The sequence below is a fragment of the Stegostoma tigrinum genome, chromosome 24 (assembly GCF_030684315.1).
Source record: "Stegostoma tigrinum isolate sSteTig4 chromosome 24, sSteTig4.hap1, whole genome shotgun sequence".
Taxonomy (NCBI): domain Eukaryota; kingdom Metazoa; phylum Chordata; class Chondrichthyes; order Orectolobiformes; family Stegostomatidae; genus Stegostoma; species Stegostoma tigrinum.
The window spans coordinates 42171305-42199257 of record NC_081377.1 but is presented as its reverse complement, the minus strand read 5'-3'; the positions used below and the strand labels follow the sequence as shown (position 1 = coordinate 42199257).

At 42.1% G+C, this 27953-nt stretch overlaps 1 protein-coding gene across 8 annotated transcripts in view; it reads left to right on the top strand.

Annotated features, from left to right (window-relative positions):
- LOC125465086 (polycomb protein SCMH1-like) overlaps window positions 1-27953 on the top strand; it is a 196811-nt gene that overhangs the window by 87425 nt on the left and 81433 nt on the right. For all 8 annotated transcript variants that reach the window (XM_048558206.2, XM_048558203.2, XM_048558207.2 and 5 more), the window contains one exon: window positions 5494-5728. In XM_048558206.2, coding sequence (XP_048414163.1) covers window positions 5494-5728 — 235 coding nt within the window. The remainder of the gene's footprint in view (window positions 1-5493; window positions 5729-27953) is intronic.

Sequence of the window (27953 nt, the reverse complement as noted above, 5' to 3'; positions counted from 1 at the left end):
AGGGATGGGCAATAAATGCTGCCTAGCCAGTGATGCCCTCATCCCATGAATTTTTTTAAAAAATTCATTATGTATACAGTTTCTGTGAAGCCAGTTGGCTCAGACAAAATATGAACAATTGTTGACTGCAAGTAATTAAAACTTAAATATGTTTCAATAAAAATGTTCAATTCTCCTCTGCTTTGATGACTGCATTATTTAAGTAGAAAGGTAATTTAGCCATTTAAAATAGTTTGATCAAAAACCTCATTAATTAGACGTTCGTTCTGACTGAGGGAGCTGGAGATTGTTCAGTACGTTGAAAATTTGACAGTGGTGTGTTGTTATAATTTTACACCCAATGATCTGACTCTCTTTAAGGAGAGTGCTATCAGAATGGTTGTATTTTTCCAAGGGTTCCCCAGCCAGTTCATCTGTTTACCTTTTCCCTCCTTGCATGCAGCAACACCATAGATTGTTCCCTGAAACACACACGCCATTCTGACTGGGAACCGTATGAGCATTGTTCCCAATCTGGAACTCCCTTCAGGGGTGTCCCTACACCATATGGTGGTTCAAGAATGTGGCTCACCATCACCTTCGCAGTGACAGTTAGAAATGGGCCACAAATGGGCATTGCCTGTCATACTCATGTCACACAAAGGAATAAAAATCTTATAAAGCCATGCTAATATTTCTCAAAAGTACACTTTTCTATAAACCCCGAAAATGGATCTTCACCACGTCATAGGCACCTACAGACTTGAGAGCAAAATTTATTATTTTGCATATTTCCATCATTGGTGGATGTTGACTCTTAAAGTTTTGAAAGTTTAAAACTGTTGAGTGGGGTGAGGAGTAGCTCACATCTTCCTTGGTCTTATTCAGCTGTCAAGTTTCTGAGGAGCCACTTCTCTCCCCAAATGAGGTGAGCATTGGGCAGGAACATTTATTTGTTATTCTTTCCCTTCTCATGGAGAAAACAAATGTGCAACAAGTTGAATGAGCACCAAACCATGATGAACGGAGTTATAACTCTTTGGGCAGATCTCCAGAACAATTTTGAAGCTTGGCCTCTGCCTTGAAACAGAGCTGTTGATAGATGAAAGAACTTTACTGACTCTTCAAAGCACTCATTGTGCTCTGGCAATGGTCCGAGCAAGAACAGGCACACCTTTCTCTTGTAATTGCATTTTTAGAGCAATTGTGTTGTCGGCAGAATTATTAACTCTGTTATGGGCAGCTATGGTAAGGCTGAATTTTCTTGTATGATTGTGATTTGAATCAGTAGCCAAGTGGAAACTGAGTAAAATATAAGTTATATTCAGCTCTTTGCAACATTTTCATCAAACTGAATATGACTCATTTGGTTTTGTGCTATACATTTTAAATGAACATGGTGCAGTCAACAGCGTCATTCCAAGGTGCACAGTTCCAAGGTGATGCTGTTGATTATACCATGCTCATTTAAAATGTACCAGACAAAGCCAGGCTGTTTGGACCAGCTGGTCTTTGCTGAAGTTTCCACTCCACATAAACCAGATCCAACTCTCAATTCCTGTTTGCATCTTGCTGTGTATCCTTCAATTCTCTTCTCCCATGTACATACATCATATATCCCCATTAAAAGCTTCAACGCTGTCTCCTTCAGTTTCGGATTCTCAGCGCTCTAAAGAAGTTCCTCCTAAATTATTTGCAGTCTTTTATGAGCTACTTTATACTTGATCGGCACAACGTCGCAGGCCGAAGGGCCTGTACTGTGCTGTAATGTTCTATGTTCTGTGATCATTATTCTAGTTTCACTGGCAACTGAACCAATTTTCCTCACTATCCATTCATACCTGAGACAGGTCTTCACTGGACTGTCAGTGAACTTGAGCATATAAATCAACATCTGTTTACTCTCAGATAGGGTCATACAAAGTGATTTTTATGCAAGGTTTGCCTTATATTGCGTGGTATTTTTAATTACTGGATGTGTTTTATTTGTTTAAAAAAACAAGAACTTAGAAGTTTCAAGATTTGGGGCATGTGTAAAATCTTGTCATTAAAACTTATCATCTCAGCTTCTCTGGGACTGAACCACTGTGGGATACAGTATTGCATTAAACCATGTTTTGTATCTCTGACTAATTAACTATAAGTAATTAAATTCTAATCTAGGGCAGAAACAAAATGTATTGTTTAAATAGTTGGGAGCTGATGGAATTCCCAAAGATCTTTCTAAAGTATCCTACATAATGAACAATGAAACATTAAGATGTGGTATGCAAACAATATGGCACTTCTTATTATGTTCACAGATATAAAAGTGCTTCTGTCAGCCTTCTGGCTTGGTTTTCAGTTGAAAGTTCTGGGCTGTGTACTGTACGAAGAACATGAAAGCATTGCAAAAAACATTTACAGAGATGGTTACTGCGACAGTGGTCAGAATATGTCATAGGAAGCCATTGAGGCAAGCTGCTGAAATGCTTTCAAAATATAATTACAGAGGATGCTGAGAGTCTATAATCAAATGTAGGCCAGACCACACAAGAATGGCAAATTATCTTTTGTCGTCTAGCTTTGAGGGATGAACTGAGTTCAAACAACTTGTTCTCTTCACTTGATCTTCAAAAAGGTTCAGCCCAACCGAGCTTTTGAAACATTGCTGCACACTGATGTTGCGAGAGGGTTCCTGGACTCAGTTACTTTTCAAATCCAATCAAAGAACGCCATGCCTCCTCTGGGTTTGGGACTTGATCAGATGAGGCTGTAGTTTTTTAAACCAAACTGTTAAGGTGTGTTATCCTGCAGGTGAGACTTGACCCCAGGTCTTCTGCCTCAAAGGTAGGGACGCACTGATGACAAATAGGCTGAAGCGACAATGCCTGTGGACCCCTTGTTTGCACTCAGTTATTATTTAATTCTGTTTTGGAAGAGCCAGTGGGTACAGGCTGAATTGGAAATTTGATCCATAAATCTCTGGTAAGGGAGGGGTTCCTGGGACTCTTTTTCACTAAAGTGTAGGGGGTTGAGGGGTGACTTTATAGAGGTTCATAAAATCATGGGGAGCATGGATAAGGTGAATAGTGAAAGTCTTTTCCCTAGAGTGGCAGAGTTCAAAACTAAGGGCATATTTTTAAAGTGAGAGGAGAAGGATTTCAAGGGGACCTGAGGGGCAACTTTTCACACCGAGGGTGGTTCATGTGTAGAATGAACTGCCAGAGGAAGTGGCAGAGGTACAGTTACAACATTTAAGAGGTACATTCGGATTGGTACATGAATAGGAAAGGTTTAGAGGGATAATAAAGTGTGAAACTGGATGAACACAGCCGGCCAAGCAGGATCTCAGGAGCACAAAAGCTGACGTTTCGGGCCTAGACCCTCCTTCAGAGAGGGGGATGGGGTGAGGGTTCTGGAATAAATAGGGAGAGAGGGGGAGGTGGACCGAAGATGGAGAGAAAAGAAGATAGGTGGAGAGGATCCCTCCCATTCTGTAGATGACATGTCCATCATGGGCCTCCTGCAGTGCCACAATGATGCCGCCCGAAGGTTGCAGGAACAGCAACTCATATTCCGCTTGGGAACCCTGCAGCCCAATGGTATCAATGTGGACTTCACCAGCTTCAAAATCTCCCCTTCCCCCACCGCATCCCTAAACCAGCCCAGTTTGTCCCCTCCCCCCACTGCATCCCAAAACCAGCCCAGCCTGCCTCTGCCTCCCTAACCTGTTCTTCCGCTCACCCATCCCTTCCTCCCACCCCAAGCCGCACCTCCATTTCCTACCTACTAACCTCATCCCACCTCCTTGATCTGTCCGTCTTCCCTAGACTGACCTATCCCTTCCCTACCTCCCCACCTATACTCTCCTCTCCACCTATCTTCTTTTCTCTCCATCTTCGGCCTGCCTCTCCCTATTTATTCCAGAACCCTCACCCCATCGCCCTCTCTGATGAAGGGTCTAGGCCCGAAATGTCAGCTTTTGTGCTCCTGAGATGCTGCTTGGCCTGCTGTGTTCATCCAGCTTCACACTTTATTATCTTGGATTCTCCAGCATCTGCAGTTCCCATTATCTCTGAAGGTTTAGAGGTATATGGACCAAATGCAGGCAAATGGGACTAGTTTAGTTTGGGAATTTTGGTACGCATGGACAAGTTGGACTGGAGGTTCTGATTCCATGTTGTGTGACTCACTGATGTTATTACGTCCTGGCCTCCTCTGAGATCTTTAACTCATGGAGGTAGGCTTTCCACTTTGGGGACATATTTCACTAATTCCCATGTTGAACTTTTTTGCTCAAGTTTCCATTCACACTTATTTGCAAAACGTCAAGAGTTAGCTGTTCTGTGAGCCAGTGAATTTGGGCAGTGTTTGAAAAGCTCCCATTTTTTTTCTTGCTTTAAGGAATAATCCTTGGTAACCCACTGCCTGTGTTGTAATATCAGTGGATATGGATTTGTCATGATGTAGTAAGCATGTTAAGTAACTGTCTCATGTACCATCCATGAACAACCCAATTCTTAAATGGCAAAGAAGCCAAACCTCAACTGAACAATTTCAGTGCTTGATCGAACAATTCAAAAATTCTACAGCACAATTTCAAAACTGGTTCAGTTAGCTAGTCATCAATTACTTTGTAATTTAGATATGTTTAATAATTAAATGTTTGTAATTCTGAAGCAACTTTGTATGAGTTGTCTCTGATAACTTTATACCAAGAATAAAATTAAATTTTGGAGCCTCTCCAAAGATGCAAACAGACACAATTAGCAAAAAAGAAATCAAAATTGATTTTTTGTCTTGATTTTTGGGTCAACTGTAACTGAGTTTTTGTTCTTTAGTTCTGTGCCCATCTGCAATTGGAGGATGATGACTAATTGCCCAAATCCCCTGCTTGAAGAGTAAAATTAACTTAGAAATAAAAGGACATACAGGTCACCTTGGAAAGAGGAAGACCTTAATGAAAGGGAGCAGAAGAAGGCCACTCAGCCCTTCTGGTCTGCTCCACCATTCAAGATAGTGGCTGATCCTCAACTCTACTTTCCTGCCTTCACATAACCATTGATTCCCTTCCTGAGTAAAAGTCTGTCCATCTCAGAGCCTTGAACATACATAATGACCCAGCCTCAGCAGCCCGCTGTGGTTAAGGGTCTAGGCCCGAAACGTCAGCTTTTGTGCTCCTGAGATGCTGCTTGGCCTGCTGTGTTCATCCAGCCTCACATTTTATTATCTTGGAATCTCCAGCATCTGCAGTTCCCATTATCTCTGTTAAAATTCACTGCCCTGTGAGAGAAGAAACTATTCCTTATCTCTTGTCTTAAACGGTTATACCCATCGGTCCTGGTCTCCGCCACAAGATGCAAAAGTTGCTGATTTTCTCCCTGACCCACAGCTCCATTAATAACTTTCTTTTTAGGAAGAGCAAGATCTTCATTGATTTAAACAGCAAATATTTTGGATTATAAATAAGTTGCTGTTGTGAAATTTAAATACTAACGTTTTCTCTCCTGTTTCACCTCTTGCCCCCCCCAGTCGTTTATTCCACCTGTAAATGAGTTCAAGATTGGAATGAAGCTGGAAGCTCAGGATCCCCGGAACGTCACCTCGACCTGCATCGCTACCGTTGTGGGAATCACGGGCGCTCGCTTGCGACTGCGTCTCGATGGCAGCGACAACAAAAATGATTTCTGGCGGCTGGTGGACTCTGCTGAAATTCAACCAATTGGAAATTGCGAAAAGAATGCAGGAATGCTTCAGCCACCTCTAGGTGAGAGGTAATGGGGAGGGGGGTGGAGGGGTCTTCCCAGAGTGATGGTCCTTGGCAACTGAAGGCATGCTTTGCTCGGGGAGCTTTCCAAGTTCCTTTTGCCAGAGATCCCTGCAAATACTGACCCAGTCCCAGACGTCCAGTAAATGTTTCCTGTATTCTACCTTCCTCCTTTCATGAAAAGAGAGATTATATTTGCTACATTTCTGACTGAAGACCAGGAAGAGGCTTGAACATCCTCAGTTCTATCAGTTTGATCAGTAGCATTTCCCTAACTATTGTAATTTTCCCATTTCCTCTCGCCCTTCCACCTTCTGAGTTACTGCTCCATAGTATTCTCCATAGTGAAGACAAAAGCAAAGTGTCAGTTCAATTCATTCACCTGTTTCTTTTTCCAATTAACTTTTCATCCCGATTTGAACACTAGCACTGCAGTAGTTCAAGGAGGCAGCTCACCACCAGCTTCTTCAGGTTAACTAGAGATGGGCAGTAAATGCCGACCAGCCATTGATACCCCTGTCCCATGAGTGAATCTTTAAAAAGATCCCCACAGACCCCAGCAGATGTTGGGATATAGGCCTCTGGGTTTCCAGGAAGAATGCCACCATTTAGACAGGTGCTATCTGTAGGTGGCCAGTGTATGGGATTGGTCTGTCCATCTGTGTTGGGATTGGCCTGTCCATCTGTGTTGGGATATGTCCCAATAGATAATTCAGAAAGTAATCTGGGAAAAATTCTGAAGCAACTTTATATGAGTTGTCAGTTCCTGTGACTCTGGGAAGTGATGAATAGGTGAATAACCATTCTTGGTGTCAAACTTGGAAAAAGGTGCTTTTGCACCTTAAGCTCTCCCACGGTTGGAATCCTCTATAGACATTTGTTTTATTGAAATGTTTGGTTGCCTGATATCTAAATGTACACATAAAGGTGCCTTTCCATTCTTCAAAACACGAGCGATAGTGTTGCACCAATCAGTGTGATGCCCAACAGCGTGAATGATGTTCTTTTGTACAATGGAAACCAGTTCCAGTTCAAGTTTTCCCTGAATGTGACCAGGGTAACTGATGAGGGGGTCTGATGTCATCATTCAGATGTAACACTGTATCATCTTTAAAATATTCAATAGAATTACGTTGGTTTGTGCAGGTTGTGTCAGGCTATGGGTAAATTTCAGAATTGTGGTTTGGGACCTTCCTACTGAGGCATGGTGCAAGATTGTGACTGATGTCTTTCATATCTAAGGATACAACAATATCATAGAACATAGAACCATACAGCACAGTACAGGCCTTTCGGCTCACGATGTTGTGCCAAACTTTTACCCTAATCCTAAGGTCTATCTAACCTCCACTGCTACCTTATACTATCATCCATATGCCTGTCTAATAGCTGTATAAATGCCCCTAATGAGGCCGACTCCATTACCGTCTCCGGCAATGCATTCCGCGCCCTGACCACTCTGAGTGAAAAACCTACCTCTGACATCTCCCCTTTTTCTCCCTCCACTTACTTTAAAACTATGCGCCCTCGTAACAGCTATCTCCACCCAGGGAAAAGTCTCTGGCTGTCCACTCTGTCTATATCTCTGGTCATTTTGTATTTCCTGGTGACTGACTATTTCACCAAATTCCCTTCCGAGATAAATCAAAGATCTCACCAGGAACATGCTCAGACATGTTATTCTGTAACTGGAGCAGGTGGGACTTCAAATTGAACCTTCTGGCACAAAGGCAGAGACACTACCATGATACCTCAAGAACCCATCTCGCCCACGTTAAAACAAAGAACAATATAGCACAGGAGCAGGCCCTTCGGCCCTCCAAGCCTGCGCCAACGCATTATGCCCTTCTGCACTAAAATTGCTTTCATTTACAGAATCTCTATCCCTCCATTCCCTTCCTGTTCATGTATTCGTTCAGGTGTTTCTTAAGCACTGGTATTGTGTCTGCTTCCTCTGGCAACGCGTTCCAGGCACTCAACACCCTTTGTGTGAAGAACTTGGCCTCGGATATCTCTTTTAAACTCCGCCCCCTCACCCTTTGCACCTTGAACCTGTGTCCCCAAGTAACTGACGCTCCACGCTGGGGAAAAGCCTCATGCTGCCCCTTCTATCCATGCCATTCGCAATCTTATAAACTTCTATCAGTTCGTCCATCAATCTCCTGCATTCCAGTGAAAACACACCCAGTCAGTCCAACCTTTCTTCATAGCTACAAACGCCCCATACCAGGCAAAATCCTGGTTAGCCTCTTCTGTATCCTCTACAAAGCATTCACATTTTCTGGCAGTGCAGTGACTAGAACTGTACTCAGTATTCCAAGTGTGGCCTAACTGAAGTTCTATAAAGCTGCAGTGTAACTTGACTGCCCTTATACTCAATGCCCCTTCCAATGAAGGCAAGTGGGCCATAAGCCCTTTTTACTCCCTTATGTACATGCACTGCCACCTTCAGTAATCAAAGGACCTGCGCACCCAGATCTCTCTGCGTATCAATGCGCCTAAGGGTTCTGCCGTTTACTAGATAATGGTCTTGACCTTCCAAAATGCAGCACCTAACATTTGTTCAAATTAAACTCCATCTGCTGTTAAGTTACCATGAGTAATTTAAAACTCACGATATTATGGTCGCTACTCCCAAAATGCTCCCCCACTGAAACTTAACCCTTCTGGCTAGGCTCATTTCCCAATACAAAGTCCAATATAACCCCCTCCCTGGTTGGACTGATTACATACTGCGTCAAGAAAACCCTCCTGAATGGTCCTTGCAAATTCTGCTGCATTAAGGCCCTTAGCACAAAACGAGTCCCAGCCAATACAGGGGAAGTTAAAATCACCCACTACAACAACCCTGCATCTTTACATCTGTCCAAAATCTGTCTACACAGCCTCTCCTCTATTTCCCGCTGGCGGTTGGGATGCCTGTAGTATACCCCCAACACTGTGATTTCACCTTTCCTTTTCCTGAGTTCTATCCGTACCATCTCGCTGCATGAGTCCTCTGATCTGTCTTCCCTCAGTACAACTGTGAGATACTCCTTTATCAGTAAAGCAACTCCCCACCACTTTTACCTCCCTTTCTATCACACCTGAAACATCTAAATCCTGGGATATTCAGCGGCCAATCCTGCCCCTCTTTCAGCCAAGTCTCTGTAATCACAATAATGTCATAGTTCCAAGTACTAACCAAAGCTCTGAGTTCATCTGCCTTTCTAGTTACACTTCTCACTTTGAAATGCTTACATTTCAGATCATCTCTGCTCTTTTCAGCAGCATTCCCCTGCCTGTTCTTGCTCTTAGTATTGTTTGCCTTGGTTTCTACCTCCCGCAAAATTTCTGTATCTACTGCCCTACTGCTTATAGATATTTTCTACTGTAGACGTTATAGATATAGATAATGAAGATATTTTCTAATCAATCTGTTCAGAGATGTTATACACACCTCTTGGGCAGGTGGGACTTTTACCCAGGCCTCCTGGCTTAGTGAGTAGGCACTAGTTTGGGTTATATGCTTACTTGGATTCCTAGTGTATTACATACATAGTTGAGTTGCTGACTGAATAGTAAACTGGTGATGGACCAGGTGCAGATTATGATTGCATTCCTGTACAGAAGATATGCAATGGTGTCATCAAGCTGTCTTAAATGTTCTGTGCAATAATACAGCACCTCCCCAACCCATTTATCCCTTTGAATTGTAAGAAACTTGTTCTGGTGAATATATATTACTGCGTACTTTCGTACATTGTCTTTATACATTACGGTAACATTTTGAGAGTAAAACAACCCAATCTGGTCCTCATACAGTTATCTCAACTCTATGGTGTAGCTTCTGTCTGTGGTGTGCTGTCTGTTGTTGTGGTTGGATGTGGATCATATGGATTAGATTTGTGATTGTTGTCTGGTTTGATACTTACAATCTCTGAGCCATTATGATGGATGGTTGATTGCCTGCAACTCAGAGGTGTTATCTGCTTCATCCTAGGATTTCACCTTGGTTTGTAACAATGTTGGATCTGGGCTGGGCATAATATTGTAGTGTCTTTCCAGGAACCTGTGTATTTTTACAGAAGTCCCAAATTTTGATGCTTTAGTCTGATTCAAGTTGGATAATTGTCCACATGCTTGTTGATTGTCCTCTTGTACCATTTTATTCCTTCTTTCCAACATGGTGTCATGTACGTTGGCTGGTTGGGAAGAATGTGCGGTGGAAGAACTGTGTGGGTCTGCCTCCCAAATATGACAGCTGCCAGTGAGGACAAACCAATGCCGAGAGAAGTAGCCCATAGGTTTAACATGACTAGCCAAAAATCGTGGCAAGCAATGTTGCATTTAATCATAATGAACTTTGCCTCACACACATTGAACTCTGCAAGAGCACCAGACTAAGGATAGTGAGGAGCTGAAGTAATATTTTAAATATCACCCTCCCTGGACATCTCTTGGAAGGGTACACGAGTGAACTACAGCCCCTTGTTGGATATAATATCTTGAGGAAATCAAACATTCTGAATGTGACGGTTTATTATCTCCCGGACTGTGACAATACACAGATATGTGCAGGCTGATAGTTGAGTGTTGGAAGGTCCTGCTGTAAGATGGTTAATCAATGCATGGGACGCCAGACCCATTATAAACGGTTAGATTATCATGCTCGGACTACCTGAGTCATCTCAAGTAGAATTTGCCTTTGTACCAGAGTCAACTTCGACATTCAGCACCTGTTGTGTATGCCTTTTATGGCTTATCACTTGGATGGAGGTAAAGGCTTCAGGGTTTCTGATGATGGGATGTCAAGTCAACCACATGTACAGTCTGTCTGAGGCGAACAAGGTGCAACATCGCAGTTACCTCCTGAACATAATTGACAAGCTTATGTTCCATGGATAGGAGTTTGGAATGGTCTTTATTGTTGTTTCTTGGTTGGCTGTTCACATTCTGCTGTAGAGCATTGCATGGCAAATTGGGTTTTCCTGAGCCCTTGGGTAACTTGTACATTTTCACTCAATGTCTTCCTGTAGAACATGGCTCACGTGGACACTGTTTGGATGAATGAAATGAACAACATCTCATACAGCACTGACCCTGTGCAAACCTTCAAGAGTTGTTTCAGAGTCAACTGTTGCAATGTTGCTTCAATTAATTCAAATTTGCATTCATCTAATGGTGCATTGATGGCTTCTCCTATGGATTTATCAAGAAGTGCTTTTCTAAAGGATTTGGTTGGGATAAAGGCAAGGACTGGTTCCATCAGTCCTTCAACTAAGTTAATTTCTATGATGCTATAAAAGACAATTGTATGAATAACAAATGTTTGGCGGCATGTGGGCCTAGCAGGCAGGCTAGGTTTGGGACTATGGTCAACATGGACTTGTTAGACTGAAGGGCCTGTTTCTGTGCTTACATGGTGCTATGAATCTATGAAGTCATGTTCTGTACTTTGCATCAACAGCAGCCTGATATTGATCAATATTTTCACTTGGCTGTTGGTGGTATGACATTAACTCAAGCCTGTGAGTCCTGAAGTTGAATGGAACCTTGAGTTGATTTTCTAAAAATTGGCCAATGAAGTGATAATTCATTCTTTCTTTCAGTAACTGAATTTCTGACAGAATGTTACTGGGTTGCCAGTCCACATACAGATCCTTACTTTTCATTCTTACTGTGCTGCTTTGTGGTCTTCGTAAAGGTCAGAATAAAAAAAAACTATACTGCAGTGTAGTTTTCCTTCTCTGTGTTTTTGTTGGCTTCTGTTCTCATTTTCCTTGTTTTGGTTTAAATGCCTGCTATTTTACAACAGCAGGATTGTGCCTTTTTTTTCTAAAAGATGGGTAACAACATCAATACATGCTTTATTTTATTTTCTTGCCATTTTCGAGAAACACGGTGCCAGATTCGACTGGCATCTAGACACCGATATCCTTTTGATGTAAGAATTGTTTACTTGTGTTTTTATCTGTTTTTTGCTCTGGGATCACTTTCTTAGATTTGAATTGTCCTTTAGTGCATTTGGAATTTTCTTTTGAAGCAAATCAGCCATTGCTTCCGGTTTCATTTTTGAGCAGAGAGCGTACAGTTGTAGCCTGCAGTCTTTGTAGTTAAATGTGAATCATAGCTGTGAACTCGGACAGGTTATGGGTGACTGCTTTTACCTTCATTTCTGAAGAAGGGCCTCGACCCGAAATGTCAGCTTTCCTGCTCCTCTGATGCTGCTTGGCATGCTGTGTTCATCCAGCTCTACATCTCATTATCTCTTATCCGTGCTTTTACCTTTTTTCAGGTTTCACTGCCAACTTGCAAACTGGTTTCTAGTAACCGATTGGTGGCACCATGATTTTCTTATGGTTTTTTATACTTGAACAGTTGCAACATTGGGTTTGTATTGAGACAGACAGCTGGAAGTTCATGGCCACTTAACTACACTGACATATCAACACAGACTTGCATAGGCATTCTGAGGGATATGCTTATTTAGATTAGTATTCCATTACGTACACGACAGACTGCTTCCCAGCAGCTCTTGTCAGGCAGGACCTCCTGCTGCCACCCTGGGGAGCTTTGATCCACGAAATTGGGTCGGTGTGGTCCTGCCAAGTGTGCGAGTAAATAAAAATGTAGTAGGGCCCTCCCAGCAAAGGGCCGCATGGGGTCTTGCTGGCTCTCCAGCTTGGGAACAATACCTTGTAAACCTTTACGAAGATTCCACACAATGTTCTCTTACCACAAAAGAGGCACAGAGAAGGCTGGGCCCAGATTTGTCAGGGGTGTTTAATATTATAAGGGATTCAGATCGAATAACTGAAAGTAGACTGTGGGTTTTATGCTCTAGTACCAAAATAGCAAGCAGTGACATAAGAACATTTAAATTACGCTGAAAAGTTCTCAGAACAAACTTGTGGGCTTGCACAATTCAGAAGGTAGGACAGTTTTGACTTTTAATGTTTAAATGGCAGTTGCATTACTCTACGTTTTGGAAGTGGTTTTAATGCTCCCAGGACTCATTGCACATAGCTGCATTTAATGGGTATTTTAAACAAGTACATTTGCTAAGTCACTGATTTCCTCTGTGTATCACTGTGTTTGCTTGTTGGGCGCATGTGGTATTACAAGCTCCTTGCCTGGTATTTCAAGCTTTATTAAGAGGCTAATACTGCATTAAACTTGTATATTTTGGAGTTCAGTATTTTAACCTGCTCTTATTCCATAACTTCCTTCTGTATGCATTCTCAGGTCATGAGCATTCCCACCAATACTTGCATTTATTGTGCATCTCTAATTACACTGCCTGCTTAAGAACTGCAGAAGACAATTGTGTCATGCTGTTTGTAATCTCTGAGTCCAAAACTGCAGAAGACTTGTACTTCCAACATTGAGCTACACTATGATTTGTGTATCCTCCACCTCCCCAGTATTAATAAAGGTCAATTCAAGGTTTCCACAAGTTCAACTCAATTAGCGGGAGCAGTTTAAAGAAAATTAAGATTCTTTTATAAAATAGTGAGCTTGCTGTCAATCAGTTGAGTTTTCTTTATTGTTTTAAACAACCTGACAATTTTGTTGTCACTTTAATTGATTCTGATGCTTGAATCATTAAGTTTTACTCTGTCGGCCTTACAGAAACATTGTTAGTCCTTTTTGAAGAGGTGGTAGTGTCTTCATTGAACATTGTTTGGCAAAATGGCTCCTCCAGATGCAAAGTTTGACTTTTGACTTTTTCTCCGTAAAGAGCCCATCCGACCTTGTACCATGATGATGCTTCTGTAACAATGGTAAAAGAGCCGGAGTTAAATAACCAATACCTCAAGGAAGCCAAGAAACACTTGTGGCTTTGGGTGTGTGATTCTATGTTTATGTGCACTGGAATGCTACACCCCACTTGCCTATTTGCAGTAATGGCTGAGCTTGACTAACAACTGCTTTTGTGACGATCCCATTAATACATGGAGTATATCTGCCATTGTTAGTGTAACTGTTCAGGATGGTGCATGCCTTTTATAGTAATGTGGTTGACAGAAACTGTTTCGGTATTAATTTTAGAGGGCAGAGAAGTGCCTGGACCCCCTACAGCCTAAGAACAGGCACAAAAAAAGATCTGGTTGAGTTCAGATGTTGTTATTCTACCACCACCCATCTGTTCGGATCTGCTAGGACACATCTGGGGTGCATTAATTGTGGCTCCTGAGCTTCTCCACAAACAGAATCAGCCTGCTTGTGAACTTCCAGAGGCTAAAAGCTAGTTTTCTTCCAACCTTGTCTATTAATTACAAATGTTAATACAACTGGAGGATCTGTTTTCAGATCTTATGCTGATTTGCATTCACATTTGTCCCTAAAAGAGTTATTTTACATATTCGTTTTATAAAAGAAGATGATTTTAAACTGGCTGAGTGTGCCATTAATAGCTTAACGTTTGAAAGTGAGTATCAATAGTTTTTAGAGTTACTGCATAAAATAACTGTTGATGAATTCTCAGATACACTTTACAGGCGAATGGCATTCAGCTCATTGGCTGTATGAATTGGGCTATATCTCTGCTACAGAACTTGGAATGATGGTCAAACTAGTGTTGCATTTGAAGAAATGAAAACACTTGCTACTTTCTGGGGGCTGCTATCAAAGTATTAAGTGGAGGTTCTGAATGGAGTGGCAAGCAGAAATTGTGAGGAGTTTGTCCTGTTCTGTTTTTGGAGTATACTTCCTGGACTCTGGGTGATATTTTGGGTAGACATCCGCAGCTCCTCTTCTTTATTTTCATCAGTGAAATAATGATGATGGCCCTTGTATTTTAACTTGGCTGGTGCCTTTTCCACAGCTGAACTACTACTGTACCGGCACTGGGATCGTCCACCAAAGTTTCATTAGGCTGATGCTAGAGGTGGAGCAACCGTCTTTATGAGGAGAAGTTGTTTGTGGGGCCTGAACTCATTTGAATTGAGAAGAATGAGAGTGTACTTTCTACAAACAAACAAGGTTCTTAGGGGATTTGACAGGGTAGAGGAGGTTGCATTTCTTTGTAGGACAGTCTAGGACCAAAGGGTGACATCTGAGAATAAGGGGCTACACATTTAAGACAGAGATGAGGAGGAATTTCTTTTCTCAGAGGGTAATGAATCTGTGGAATTCTTCCCCACAGAGGGCTGACATGTATATGCCAAATTCAAGACTGAGATAGATTTGTAATCAGTAAAGGAATCAAAGGAAAAGGCTGGGAAGTGAAGTTGAATATTACCAGATCAGCCATGAGCTCACAATGGTGGAACAAACTCGATGGTCTGAATGGCCTGCTTCTGCTAATCTTATGGTGTTGTGTCTGTCCTGTGATAACAGGCCTTTGCTCGCCAGCACTTGTTAACTCATGTGGCACTTAAGTGGGATTCACAAGGTTCAAATTGTTGATGGATTTATTTCCATGGACGTTGAAGTGACCTGATGAATCAGTGTCTGTAGTGTGCTGTGAAAAAGACAGTCCATTGTTTATAACCACACAATGAAATATAAGCCCATTTCAATTCTTACACCATCCTTCCTATTTTCATTTGCTTGTTAGCTGTACAATTTACAGGACACTGAAATAAATGATGTATCAGTCGAAACGAGTTTGATACGCATCAAAATTAATATGTTGCCAATGACTGTTGCAGTCCTTTTGTGATTTACAGATTGTCGTACAGAGAAGCTGCAAACGGAATCTGAGCACTCAAGTGTTCAAGATTTATTACTATGGGTAGAATTTTATCGAGGTCTGAGCAATATGTTGTGGTTACTGACAGAATCAGACAAGAAAACCAACAAAAACACAAAGTTGAGACGTCTTGTTCCATCTTTTCTGCTTTTTCTGAGCAGTGAGTAATTCTCCCACGGGTGGCCTTTCATTTTTGATGTGCAGACTTCAGAGTGTGGCAGCACTCTCCAAAACAACAAGCCAGTGTGTTGGCATCTGACATGTACCAGTCTCTAAGGGCCCTCATGGTATATCTCCGATCCATTTATAGGACGCTTCTGCTCCGTAACGCTGCACCGACAACTATTTTTGTAATGCTGCAGTAAGGACACTGCATTCTGGGGCACGCAGTCAGTTCAAGGACTGGACAGGGCTTGTTCACTCACTGTCATAGTGCTCACTCAGGCTGAGAAGGTAGTTCATGTTTTGTAAGATATTGTGAGAAATCACACCGGATGCGCAGCAAGAATCTCTCCAAAGAATTTTTTGTAACTTGCAGTCAGACAAAAAAATCTAGGAATCAGTCCTAAGATCCTGAAAAATCTGCCCTCTTCACTTATATCTCTCTAACTGCACTTTGTAATGAAAGATGTATACATATTTTTGAAGTTCGGATTTCAGATAATGTCATTCAGGTAGTCATAGAGCTGTACAGCCTGGAAACAGATCCTTTGGTCCAACTTGTCCATGTCGACCAGATATCCTAAATTAATCCAGTCCCACTTGCCAGCATTTAGCCCCTATCATTTTAAAACCTTCCTATTCGTAACCCATCCCGATGCCTTTTAAATGTTGTAATTGTACCAGCCTCCACCACTTCCTCCGGCAGCTCATTCCATACATGCACCACCCTCTGCATGAAAAAGCTGCCCCTTAAGATGCTTTTAAAAACTTGCCCCCCCCCTCACCTCTTCTATGCCATCTAGTTTTAGATTCCTCTACCCTTGACTGTTCATCCTGTCCATTTCCATCATGATGTTATAAACCTCTATCAGGTCATCCCTCCGCCTATGACGCTTCAGGGAGAATAGCTCCTGCCTCGTAGATTACTTTTGGTCAGATATTCCTTGTGGAACATTGACCTAATCCAGTATATATCAGAGAGCACGTACTACAAACCTGTATGGCTTCAATAGAAAAATATTTATAAAATCTGTGTACGACAGGCTGGGAAATCATCAGTACGCTTTGTTTTCAGTTCAGAAGAATTCAGGATGAACAAGTTTTTTAAAAAACATTTCTGTTCAGAAGACACCAGCATTGCACTTAGAAGTCGGTTTCGTCTCTCTGCTAGAAGTAATTCAAAATCATTCAAGAACCAGTTAGCAGAAGGTTTTAGTTTGTAAAAATTCCAAACCAAGAGAGTTTGGTCAGAAGCATGCAGGTTATTAGAACTGAGAAAGTTTAGGCTGTCACACTTGCAAAAAACGTTTGTGTCGGCAGATTTAGAATAGACTGATTTAATTATTTCCACAGCCCATGGCACGGAAACTGCCAGGAGTTGATTAAATGGGCCCTAAAGAATTGAGGCTGGAGCTTCCTCGTCTCCTCGTCCTGGGGGAATCTCTCTGGGATGGTCCCTGAACCTGGGATCGGAGACTGGCCACCGTGGTTTAAAGGCATAGGTTGGATGGGGAGGGGAGAGTGGAAGGAAGGATTTAAAAGGGTCCTGGGGAAGTTGACTCCCAGTGTGACCTGGAACAGATAGTGTCAGTAAATAGTCTGGGATGTTGTTTTGTTGTTTGCTTTGAGATTGTTGTAATTGTTATATATATTTAGAATGTTTGATCCTTTCTAATTTGTTTTGTGCAATAAACTTCTGTTCTATTCTGAAAACAAATCTGCAGCCTTGACTGATTATGTTTCAGTGACTAACCTCCATGTTAACTTATGAAAAAAACATGATCTATCAAGCTAGATTTCAGTCTAGAAGCTGACTTGTCTAGCAGTACCATCAGCTGGGATCATAACCCCCCCCAAATGCTTTGACATTTTACACATGTAAATGTCCCACTCTGTTAGTAATGTTTCGTATTGTTTAGTCAGCAGTTAGTGTTAAATTAGAAATATGTATCCTACAGACAATAATGGAAAATAATTATAAATTGTGCAAGATATCATGATTGCTGTCGTAGCAAAATTGCCTCCCAAAAACATGTCAGAGTTCAGAATCAACAATTCAGACCAAATTGTCTGCTTCTCTCTGATTATGTCACACTGAAGCCCTTTTGTTTCATGTCGGGACTTCCAGTTCTCTGTTCCTTTAAGGTGTTTTTCTTTTCTCTGAGTGTTATCTTGCCTTAGTTACCATGGCAATCTTATAGAGTTTAAAGACTGTCTTGCCTCATTTTTAGCTTGATATCCATGAAAGATAAAATCCAGCAAGGTGTGGAACAGGAATCTTCCCTAATCCTCAAATAAAAGCAAAATACTGTAGATGCTGGAAATCTGAAATAAAAGCAAAAACTCAGCAGGTCTGGCAACATTTCTGGGGAAAGAAGTAGAGTTAATGTTTCGAGTCTGTTGTGAAGAAGAGCCATGCTGGACTTGAAATGTCAATGCTGTTATTCTGTCAACAGATGCTGTCAGACCTGCTGAGTTTCTCCAGTGTTCTGTGTGTTTTTTTAACCATTTATGATCAGGATATTAATAATTAAGAATTTAACAATGGTGTTAACCTCGGTAAATCCGCTTACCTGGCAATATTGTATCTTTTTGATGATTTTTTTTCTTTACTTGAGGCATAAATCTACCAGTTGCAAGAGGAGAGAGAATAAATCCATCTTGTTTGTTTTCGAAGACCTGGACACAGGAACAAATATCAATGTAACTTATTTATGTAAAAAAATTAATGTTACAGCTCTCAATATTACACTATACCAAAAAGAACAAAACCTTTTATCTTTCTTTGGAGTTAATTGAAATGTTCTGAAATCAAAACAAATTGGAGCATTATGCTTACTTTGTTAACTATGCAGTTTGAAATTATCAAAAGCATATTATCAGACCAAATAAAACTCTACTTGTTATTTTCTGATAACATCATTGTGACATATGTTGTGTATTTCATCTGTATTTTAATATTACTAATTTTGGATTTTGAACTAGAAGAGTGTGGGTTGGCAGAGTGTAAAGAGCTTTAATAATTAACCTCTGTGTTTCTACAACCAGGGTGATTTTTTGTTAAAGAAAGCCGTATAAGAGGTAGAGTTCTTGGAGGTTAATGGAGTTTTGATGACATCGGCAAGGTTTTACAAATGAACAGAGTAAGTAGTCGTGTATTAGATGTAAATTAGAAGCTGAGAAAGTCTAAGCTCAGTAATGCGAAGATTCAGGGAAGAGGTGATCAGATTCTTAAGGCTGAGGAACTGAGGCCAAAGTTAAATTAGCCTAACAGATGTGATAGAGAAGGGATTCTATCTGTTGTGAGTACTCGAAAGGAGTGCTATTGGGACAAGTGGGGTTGCCTTTTATTGTGTTTTTGAAATCTTTAAATTAGTATTATATGTAAATGGTTTGGTTTATTCCATCTTGTCCTAACTTCTAAGTTGTGTTTCATTATTAAAACCAACTGCACCTCCCAGTCGTGAACCATTTCAACTCCCCCTCCTATTCCTTAGACGACATGTCCATCATCGGCCTCCTGCAGTGCCATAACGATGCCACCTGAAAGTTGCAGGAACAGCAACTCATATTCCGCTTGGGAACCCTGCAGCCGAATGGTATCAATGTGCATTTCACAAGTTTCAAAATCTCTCCTCCTCCCACTGCATCCCAAAACCAGCCCAGCTCATCCCTGCCTCCCTAACTTGTGCTTCCAGTCACCTATCTCGTCTTCCCACCTCAAGCCGCACCCCCATTTCCTTCCTACTAACCTCATCCCACCCCCTTGACTTGTCCGTCCTCCTTGGACTGACCTATCCCCTCTCTACCTCCCCACCTACACTCACCTCTACTGGCTCAATCCCCGCCTTTTTAACTTGTCTGTCTCTTCTCCACCTATCTTTTCCTCTATCTATCTTTGATCCGCTTCCCCCTCTCTCCCTATTCATTTCAGAACCTTCTCCCCCTCCCCCTTTTCTGCTGAAAGGTCTAGGCCCGAAACGTCAGCTTTTGTGCTCCTGAGATGCTGCTTGGCCTGCTGTGCTCATCCAGCCCCACACTTTGTTATCTCAGATTCTCCAACATCTGCAGTTCCCATTATCTCTGCACTATTGCTTGTTTGTGCTTCAGTAAAACACTACCTTGTTAAAAAGTAGAGATAAATGACTTATCAAGTTAGATTTCAACCTGGGATTTGAATAGTCCGGTAATAACAAAAGGTGGGATCATAACACTGTACCTGTACGCTGCTCATCATTGAAATAATTGATTTCCAGTTGCCTATTAGGGGTGGGCTTTGAGAGAAATGTTCACCGAGCTTACAACCCCAGAGACAAAACCTGCTTCCTGTCATATCATCAGTCTGTTCCTCAGAAAAAGATTTAACAACGGTCAGAAATCAAAGTGACTAAGGAGGGCTAGTCATCTCCTCCATATCTTCTAGTGAGTTCAGTAAGTGTATGATGTTTCCTTCAAGCAGATCTTCTCTCGGCCCCAGGCAAAATGAATAGCACCAGCTGCTTCCTCCTGACAACAGAGATGAGCAAATGACAGAAGCTCCCCTCTGTGGGTTTTTGATCAGTGCAGTGTGCTCTCTGAAGCTTCGCTGTAGTTGTTCCGGGATTAAGCTTGTTCGCATGCCTATTTTTATCAATAATGCACCATCCTGTGGTGTGTTCATCTGTTGGTGTAAGGGTTCTCCCCTAGTGGCTGTGAAGTATTTGTTCCAAATAAACCTTCCACTTTCTGCTTTAATAGAATGCTTTGGCTTCCAACATGCAAACAGCAAAGAATAGCATTTATATAGCCCCTTTCTTGAAAAGTCTTGGGCAACACCAAGGAGAGAGAAACGTTGATTGGATACAGATGAGATACGGAGATGCATGTGAAAACTACCTTCACTTCACCTGTTTTCTGGGTGTAATGTAAACGTTAGGAGTACAGATTTCAGGGGGTCATTTTCTAAACACAGATTCTATCAGAAGAGAGGCAGCCAGGTATCTTGCTTGACAAATTAGAATCCCAGCACTGCCTGCAGGATCTCAAATTAAAATCTGTATACAGGCCTGCGAAGCTTGCAAAGTCTATTCGCTACCCTGACTCTCCCCTCTCTCCCACCTCGAGCATCCTAGTGAGGTCCCCAGAGCATCTGACCTTTACCTAGACCTTTCAAACAGTTTGCTTCTAATGTGCCACACACCCGTCTGTTTACATCTCAGCGTTGTTGAAACATCCCCCATTTCTTTATCTTTTCTTGACTCATGTATTTTTCATACAAATGTATGAACACCGTCAGAAGGTGCTAACAATGGGCCAATAATATCTTGCATTGACTTGCTTACTCCATGCAATATTTTCAGTCTGCAATCTACAAAGATGTGTCTTGGTTTTAAGAAAATTACATTAGAGTGAACTAAAGTCCAACATGCCACTTAATCTGATGAAGAGTCATCTAGACTTGAAACATTAGCTTGCTTTCTCTCCATGGATACTATCTGACCCGCTTTGATCTCCAGCATTTGTTGTTTTAGTGCCATTTACTTGCTGCTTAATGTTGAAAGTAACACTTAAAAGTAACCCAGAAACTATTGTAGCAGCCCCAACTTTCAACCCACTTAGCTGATCACTTTCTGGGATGCGTCCCAAAACCAGCTCCTCGGGCAAGAGCCTAACCCATTCAAATCCCATCCACGTACACAGAGTTAGTATCAGGTGCCTCTTCTCAGATTGTTCCTGTAGCCATCTGTCTAGAGTCTGGGTGGTGAACACTGGCAGGCTATTGGACTGACTATGCACTTAAACTTGTGTTTGAGTAGGTTTACAGTGCGCTGTTGGGTGAGGAGAGGAGACCCTGTGGTTTGTTGCCAATCTCCTGAGGGATGAGGGGAAGGACTTATGTTCCTCGGGGCCCACAAATAGTGCTGGAAAGGCATTTGTTAGTTTAAGATAAAAATCCTCACTGCACCTACACAGCCAGGATCCTGTAGGCTTGAGAATCCCCATGCACTCAGCTGTAACTCTGGACAACCAATTGAAACATAAGGTTTGTAACCTCATTATCATTTTTAAATGAGCATTTTGCTATTTGCTTACTGTTTTCCATTTGTACTTCATCTCTGTTAAAATTGATTAAAACCAGATGTGGCTGGATTTTAGATTTTATTTCATTTTATCCCCCCCACATACTTACCAAACCTTCCCATTTTGGGGGACTAAAATATCCTCTCTGTGAGACCTTAGGAAAATCCTCATTGTTACCTTGACTGTGTTTCTCTGGTAACTCTGCAGACTTGAAAATCACCCAGTCATTATGGTGCAGTACATAATGCATTTACAATTGGTTCTACTATCATAGAACCAAATGATCTCTTCTGTAACAAAAGATATATGTCAACAATGATTAAAAATCCAATACCTATTCAACATCAAAATGATCCAACACCAAAAGGCCACGGAGTAACATGGCTGACTGATCTCCAACAGTGAAACAAAGCGAGCAGGTGCCGGTAATTAGGTGCACTCTGGAGTCTTCAAGCAGCAGCGATCTGTCCATCTGAGAGTGACCAAAAGCCCAGTAAGCTCATCCGTCTGTAGAAACCCACTGCCTCTTGGATAGTCCTGCATTTTTGCCTGCATTACCTGAACCAGGGGGCTGATTAATACAACTGCTTCAGAAAAACCTCAACGAGCGTCAGTAGGCTGGATAGATTGGAACATTAACGTGCAGACTCTGAGAGTGATTGTGGAGGACAGGGCACGGTTCTGAGTCCAGTTCTGTAACACTGCTGACATTGCAAGGAATAATTGATGTGATGAACATTATATTGGAAACTTTGCATTTTAAACATTGATTTCCCATGAACTGATTTTAAAATCTTAATATTTATTCTCTCACCAGAATTGCATTCAGAAGGACCATAAACATTCACAAATAAAAATAAAATTGTAATATTAAAATCATAACTAAATTATACATTTTCAAATGAGATCACATTTAATTCTCAATTTGTTTGCAGATTCATGATTTGGAAAAATAGATCAAACAATCGGTTTACGAGTTAACGGCTGCATCCATAAATTAATTAACTTGAATTATTTAGTGTTTATATTAAGCACTTGTGGAGGCAGATTTAAATGTTGACAGACTGAGGTCTGATGAGAGCAGGAGTTTCGTCTTGTGCTGTGTGCAGCTACTCTCGCTGCATCTATGAGGCTGGGTCAGCCCTGAACCAGTTAGTGGTGTGAAACACAATAGAGACACACCTCATCTGTATCAGCGTCCATACTGAATGACCTGGTAACATGTAAAGGAGACAAAATAAGGAATATCATTCCCATGTGAAGGAACAGAAGTTGGCCATTCAGCCCCTTTAGCCTATAGTGTAAATTGTATAGATCATATCTGATCCAAACTTTTGTTGATCTGCTCTTGCAATGAGGTTGTTACCGGCCAGGCCAGAGTCCGTTCTCCTTCCCTAATAACCAGGGGGCAGTTAAAAATCGGTCACATTGCTGTGAGTCTGGCATTACATGCAGGCCAAACCAGGTAAAGCTGGCAGATTTCCTTTCATAAAAGCGAATACGACAAGCAGCAGTAGTTACATTGTTACCTTTAGGCTAGCTTTTTAATTCCAGATTTTTATTGAATTAAATTTCATCACCATGGATTTGAATCCACATCACCAAAGCATTATTCTGGACCTGTATATACTGGCCCGACAAGAATACCATTAAGCCACTGCGTATTGACTTAATGAAGATATGCTTTTGTAAAATGTTTCTCCTGGATTTTGTTATTTGCAGAGAGTAATGTAGTTTATTTTTCAATAAGCTTGCAACTGTTTCTTCTGAGTTTACAACTGATGTTTATTACAATACTGAACTCTGTTGGTCTTTATACATAATGTTTGTGGATTTCTTGATTTAGTAGTTGTATTTGAAAAGACACTGAATATACATTCAATAACATTCATCAGGAGACTTGCGGGCTCTATCATGGAAGCTGCGCCTCTCCTACCAATACAGAGTAAAGCCTGTTGCCAAAAAAGGTGATTAAATTATTCATGTAGCTCAATATTTACTTGGTCAACAAGATCTGTGTTTACTAACTTTGATCTGTGTGTTTGTAATTCTGGTAAGGGAATACAATAAGCGAAGAATATAATGTGCATAAAGTTATTGTGGATGCTGCTAGATATAATTTTCTTTGTTGGACCAAATGCGAAACAAAAAGTTACTGAAAGGGCTGGCAGTTGTTTATATGTTTGATATTTCTATATAAGATGCCTCTGTGGTAATTTTGAACAATGCTATTCTGTCAGTGTTTGTCATTATAAATTGCTTTGTCATTAGTTCCCATTCAGTTTAACTCAGTCGTTGATTGTAATGTAATTATGGGCTCTGGTTACTAGTTCACTCCATTGTATGAGCCTTGAGGGCAATCTTCAATTCAGTCACCATCTATAATTAGAAATAACATTAATCAACTGATCATGACAATATTACTAGAAAGGGATAAACTGTCAAAATACACTTCAATCATTTACATTGCAACAACTCACTGGGGTAAATGTACTTGAAATTGAGCCCCACTATTCCCAGAATTGACACAAAATTTAAAGATATTATAAAGTGTGCAAGGTTTCCCAACTTACCAGATTTTCAGCCTGTGCTTGTTAGAAAACAAAGAACAGATACTGTACTGAGCCAGAATGATTAGTTAATACAGGTAATTAGGCTGTAGCCGAGAAGTAATAAACAGTTTGCATTTAACACGACAAATTAAAACTCTAGTGCCCTTATAAACTCACCCGTTCACACTCATAGGGGGAAATAGGCTATGGACAGAGGGGAAAGACATTTCAGTGCTCTTTGTTCCCACATTCTGTTGTTGAGATGATTCTTATGGATTTTGCACTAGCCAGTGTTTTTCTTCAATTTTCCTTTTCCAGTTGCTTCCATTGGTTGACAAGGTCAGAAATAGCACCAGGTTATAGTCCAAGATAATGAAATGTGAGGCTGGATGAACACAGCAGGCCAAGCAGCATCTCAGGAGCACAAAAGCTGACGTTTCGAGCCTAGACCCTTCATCAGAGAGGGGGATGGGGAGAGGGAACTGGAATAAATAGGGAGAGAGGGGGAGGTGGACCGAAGATGGAGAGAAAAGAAGATAGGTGGAGAGGAGAGTGTAGGTGGGGAGGGGATAGGTCAGTCCAGGGAAGACGGACAGGTCAAGGAGATGGGATGAGGTTAGTAGGTAGGAGATGGGGGTGCGACTTGGGGTGGGAGGAAGGGATGGGTGAGAGGAAGAACAGGTTAGGGAGGCAGAGACAGGTTGGACTGGTTTTGGGATGCAGTGGGTGGAGGGGAAGAGCTGGGCTGGTTGTGTGGTGCAGTGGGGTGAGGGGACGAACTGGGCTGGTTTAGGGATGCGGTGGGGGAAGGGGAGATTTTGAAGCTGGTGAAGTCCACATTGATACCATTGGGCTGCAGGGTTCCTAAGCGAAATATGAGTTGCTGTTCCTGCAACCTTCGGGTGGCATCATTGTGGCACTGCAGGAAGCCCATGATGGACATGTCATCTAAAGACTGGGAGGGGGAGTGGAAATGGTTTGCGACTGGGAGGTGCAGTTGTTTATGGCGAACCGAGTGGAGGTGTTCTGCAAAGCGGTCCCCAAGCCTCCGCTTGGTTTCCCCAATGTAGAGGAAGCCACACCGGGTACAATGGATACAGTATACCACATTGGCAGATGTGCAGGTGAATCCCAGCTTGATATGGAAAGTCATCTTGGGGCCTGGGATAGGGGTTAAGCAGGAGGCGTGGGTGCAAGTGTAGCATTTCCTGCAGTGCAGGGGAAGGTACCAGGTGTGGTGGGATTGGAGGGCAGTGTGGAGCGAACAAGGGAGTCACGGAGAGAGTGGTCTCTCCGGAAGGCAGACAACAGTGGGGATGGAAAAATGTCTTGGGTGATGGGGTCAGATTGTAGATGGCGGAATTGTCGGAGGATGATGCGTTGTATCCAGAGGTTGGTGGGGTGGTGTGTGAGAACGAGGGGGATCCTCTTTGGGCGGTTGTGGTGGGGGCAGGGTGTGAGGGATGTGTTGCAGGAAATGCGGGAGACGTGGTCAAGGGCGTTCTCGACCACTGTGGGTGGAAAGTTGCGGTCCTTGAAGAACTCGGACATCTGGGATGTGCGGGAGTAGAATGCCTCATCGTGGGAGCAGATGCGGTGGAGGCGGAGGAATTTGGAATAGGGGATGGAATTTTTGCAGGAGGGTGGGTGAGGAGGAGGTGTATTCTAGGTAGCTGTGGGAGTCGGTGGGCTTGAAATGGACATTAGTTACAAGCTGGTTGCCTGAGATGGAGACTGAGAGGTCCAGGAAGGTGACGGATGTGCGGGAGATGGCCCAGGTGCACTGAAGGTTGGGGTGGAAGGTGTTGGTGAAGTGGATGAACTGTTCGAGCTCCTCTGGGGAGCAAGTGGCAGCGCCGATACAGTCATCAATGTACCGGAGGAAGAGGTGGGGTTTGGGGTCTGTGTAGGTGCGGAATATAGTCCAGCAGGTTAATTTGAAAGCACAAGCTTTCGCAGCCTCACTCATTCTTCAGGTGTTAGTCAGAGACGTGTCAGACACAGAATTTATAAGTAAAAGATGAAAGGGTCACACCACTGATGAGGATGTATTAAACAAACCTACAATGCTGTTAAATCTTTAATCACTTCAAAGGTTTTAATTGGTTCATATGCATATGTAAATCCCCGAATTCCTTTGAAATCACTGTCCTGTGAGAACGAAAGGTTTTATCAGTGTAAAGAAGAGGTGACGTTTTCAGCCAGACAATGCGTGTTAGGTGTGAAGCCTTGTTCAGAATCTGTTTATGTTTTGGTTTGGAGTCAGAATGGTTTTATTTCTAAAGTAGGAATTTATAAAACACCACTTCGACTGACTCTATAAATTGCGTGCAATTTGAACAAAATAGGATGTGTCTGCAAATATAAGAGATTTGTGTGTGTGTGTGTGTGTGTGTGTGTGTGTGTGTGTGTGTGTGTGTGTGTGTGTGTGTGTGTGTGTGTGTCTGTGAGTAAGAGAGACTGTATAGGTGGTGGGGTCACCTGAAGTGAAACGTGAACCCAAGATCCCAGGTGATGTTGTACTTGTGGGCACCGAACCTGGCTGTCAGGCACCTCTGTGTTGTGTATCCTAAAATCCACCTTGGAGGGCGTTTACCTGAAGATCCGATGCTGAACATCCTTTCCCGCTGAAGTTTTCCCCCACTGAGAGGGAACATCCCATTTTGGCAATTGTTATACAGTGTCCATTCATCTGTTGTTTCAGCCTCTGCATGGTCTCGCCAATATACCATGCTGTGGGGCATCTTGCCTGCAGTGTATGAGATATACAGCGTTGGCCGAGTCACATGAGTATCAGCTGTGCACATGGTAGGTGGTGTTCCCACGTGTGAGGGTAGCGTCCATATCGATGATCTGGCATGCCAGGGTTGTATGGTGTTGTGGTCGATGTTGCCCCCTGAAGGCTGGGTTGTGTGCTGCGAACAATGGTCTGTTTAAGGTTTGACGGTTTTTTAAAGGTGAGAAGTGGAGGTGTGGGGGAGATGTTGTGAGGTGTTCATTGTCATCAATAATGTGTTGAAGGTTGCAAAGAACATGGCGTAGTTTCTCCATTCCCGGGAAGTACTGGACAACGAAGGGTACCCTGTCAGATTTACTCTGTCGATCTTCTGTGGAGGTCATTTTGGTTTTGGTTGGTAAGAGGTTTATTTATAAAACAGTGCTGACTTATCAGTTGAAAGTTATTGCTTACAGCAACTGTTGCAGAAAAGATAAATTGATTTGCTTCAAGTTTACAATGAGCTTTGACTGCAAAGAACAGAGAGACTGCTTTGAGCTGGATGTAAACTTTCTGTCTGTCTCTCTCTCTCTCTCTCTCCCTCTCTCTCTTTCTGCGCCCCCCCCCCCCCACTCTCTTTCTCTCTCTGTGATTTATTGCTTTGTCCAAGCTGTAAAGTAGCTTGAGAACAAATCACACAGTTTATGGCAGGCAAAACATCTGTCAGTGGTAACGTGTCACTAGCCTATAGACCTTCTTGTTGTCAGCAAAAGCTGCATCTTTACACCCCTCCACTCCAACTTATCTGTAACTCTGAAATTGCCGCCGGTTTAATTGTTTATACAATACCTGCCATGGATGGCAAGATTTACACTTCTCAAAACTTACAGCCCCCCTTTTAAACAGTGGTTTTTAAAACAGTTGTTTCTCATTCCAGTCCACAGTTGTTAAAGCCATAAAAGAAGACGACATGCTGCTTACAATATATAGAGGAGTACCCTTTTTTTCATATGATTACTGGTCCTTCTCCAGTTCCTAAAGTCAATTTTGTTGTGT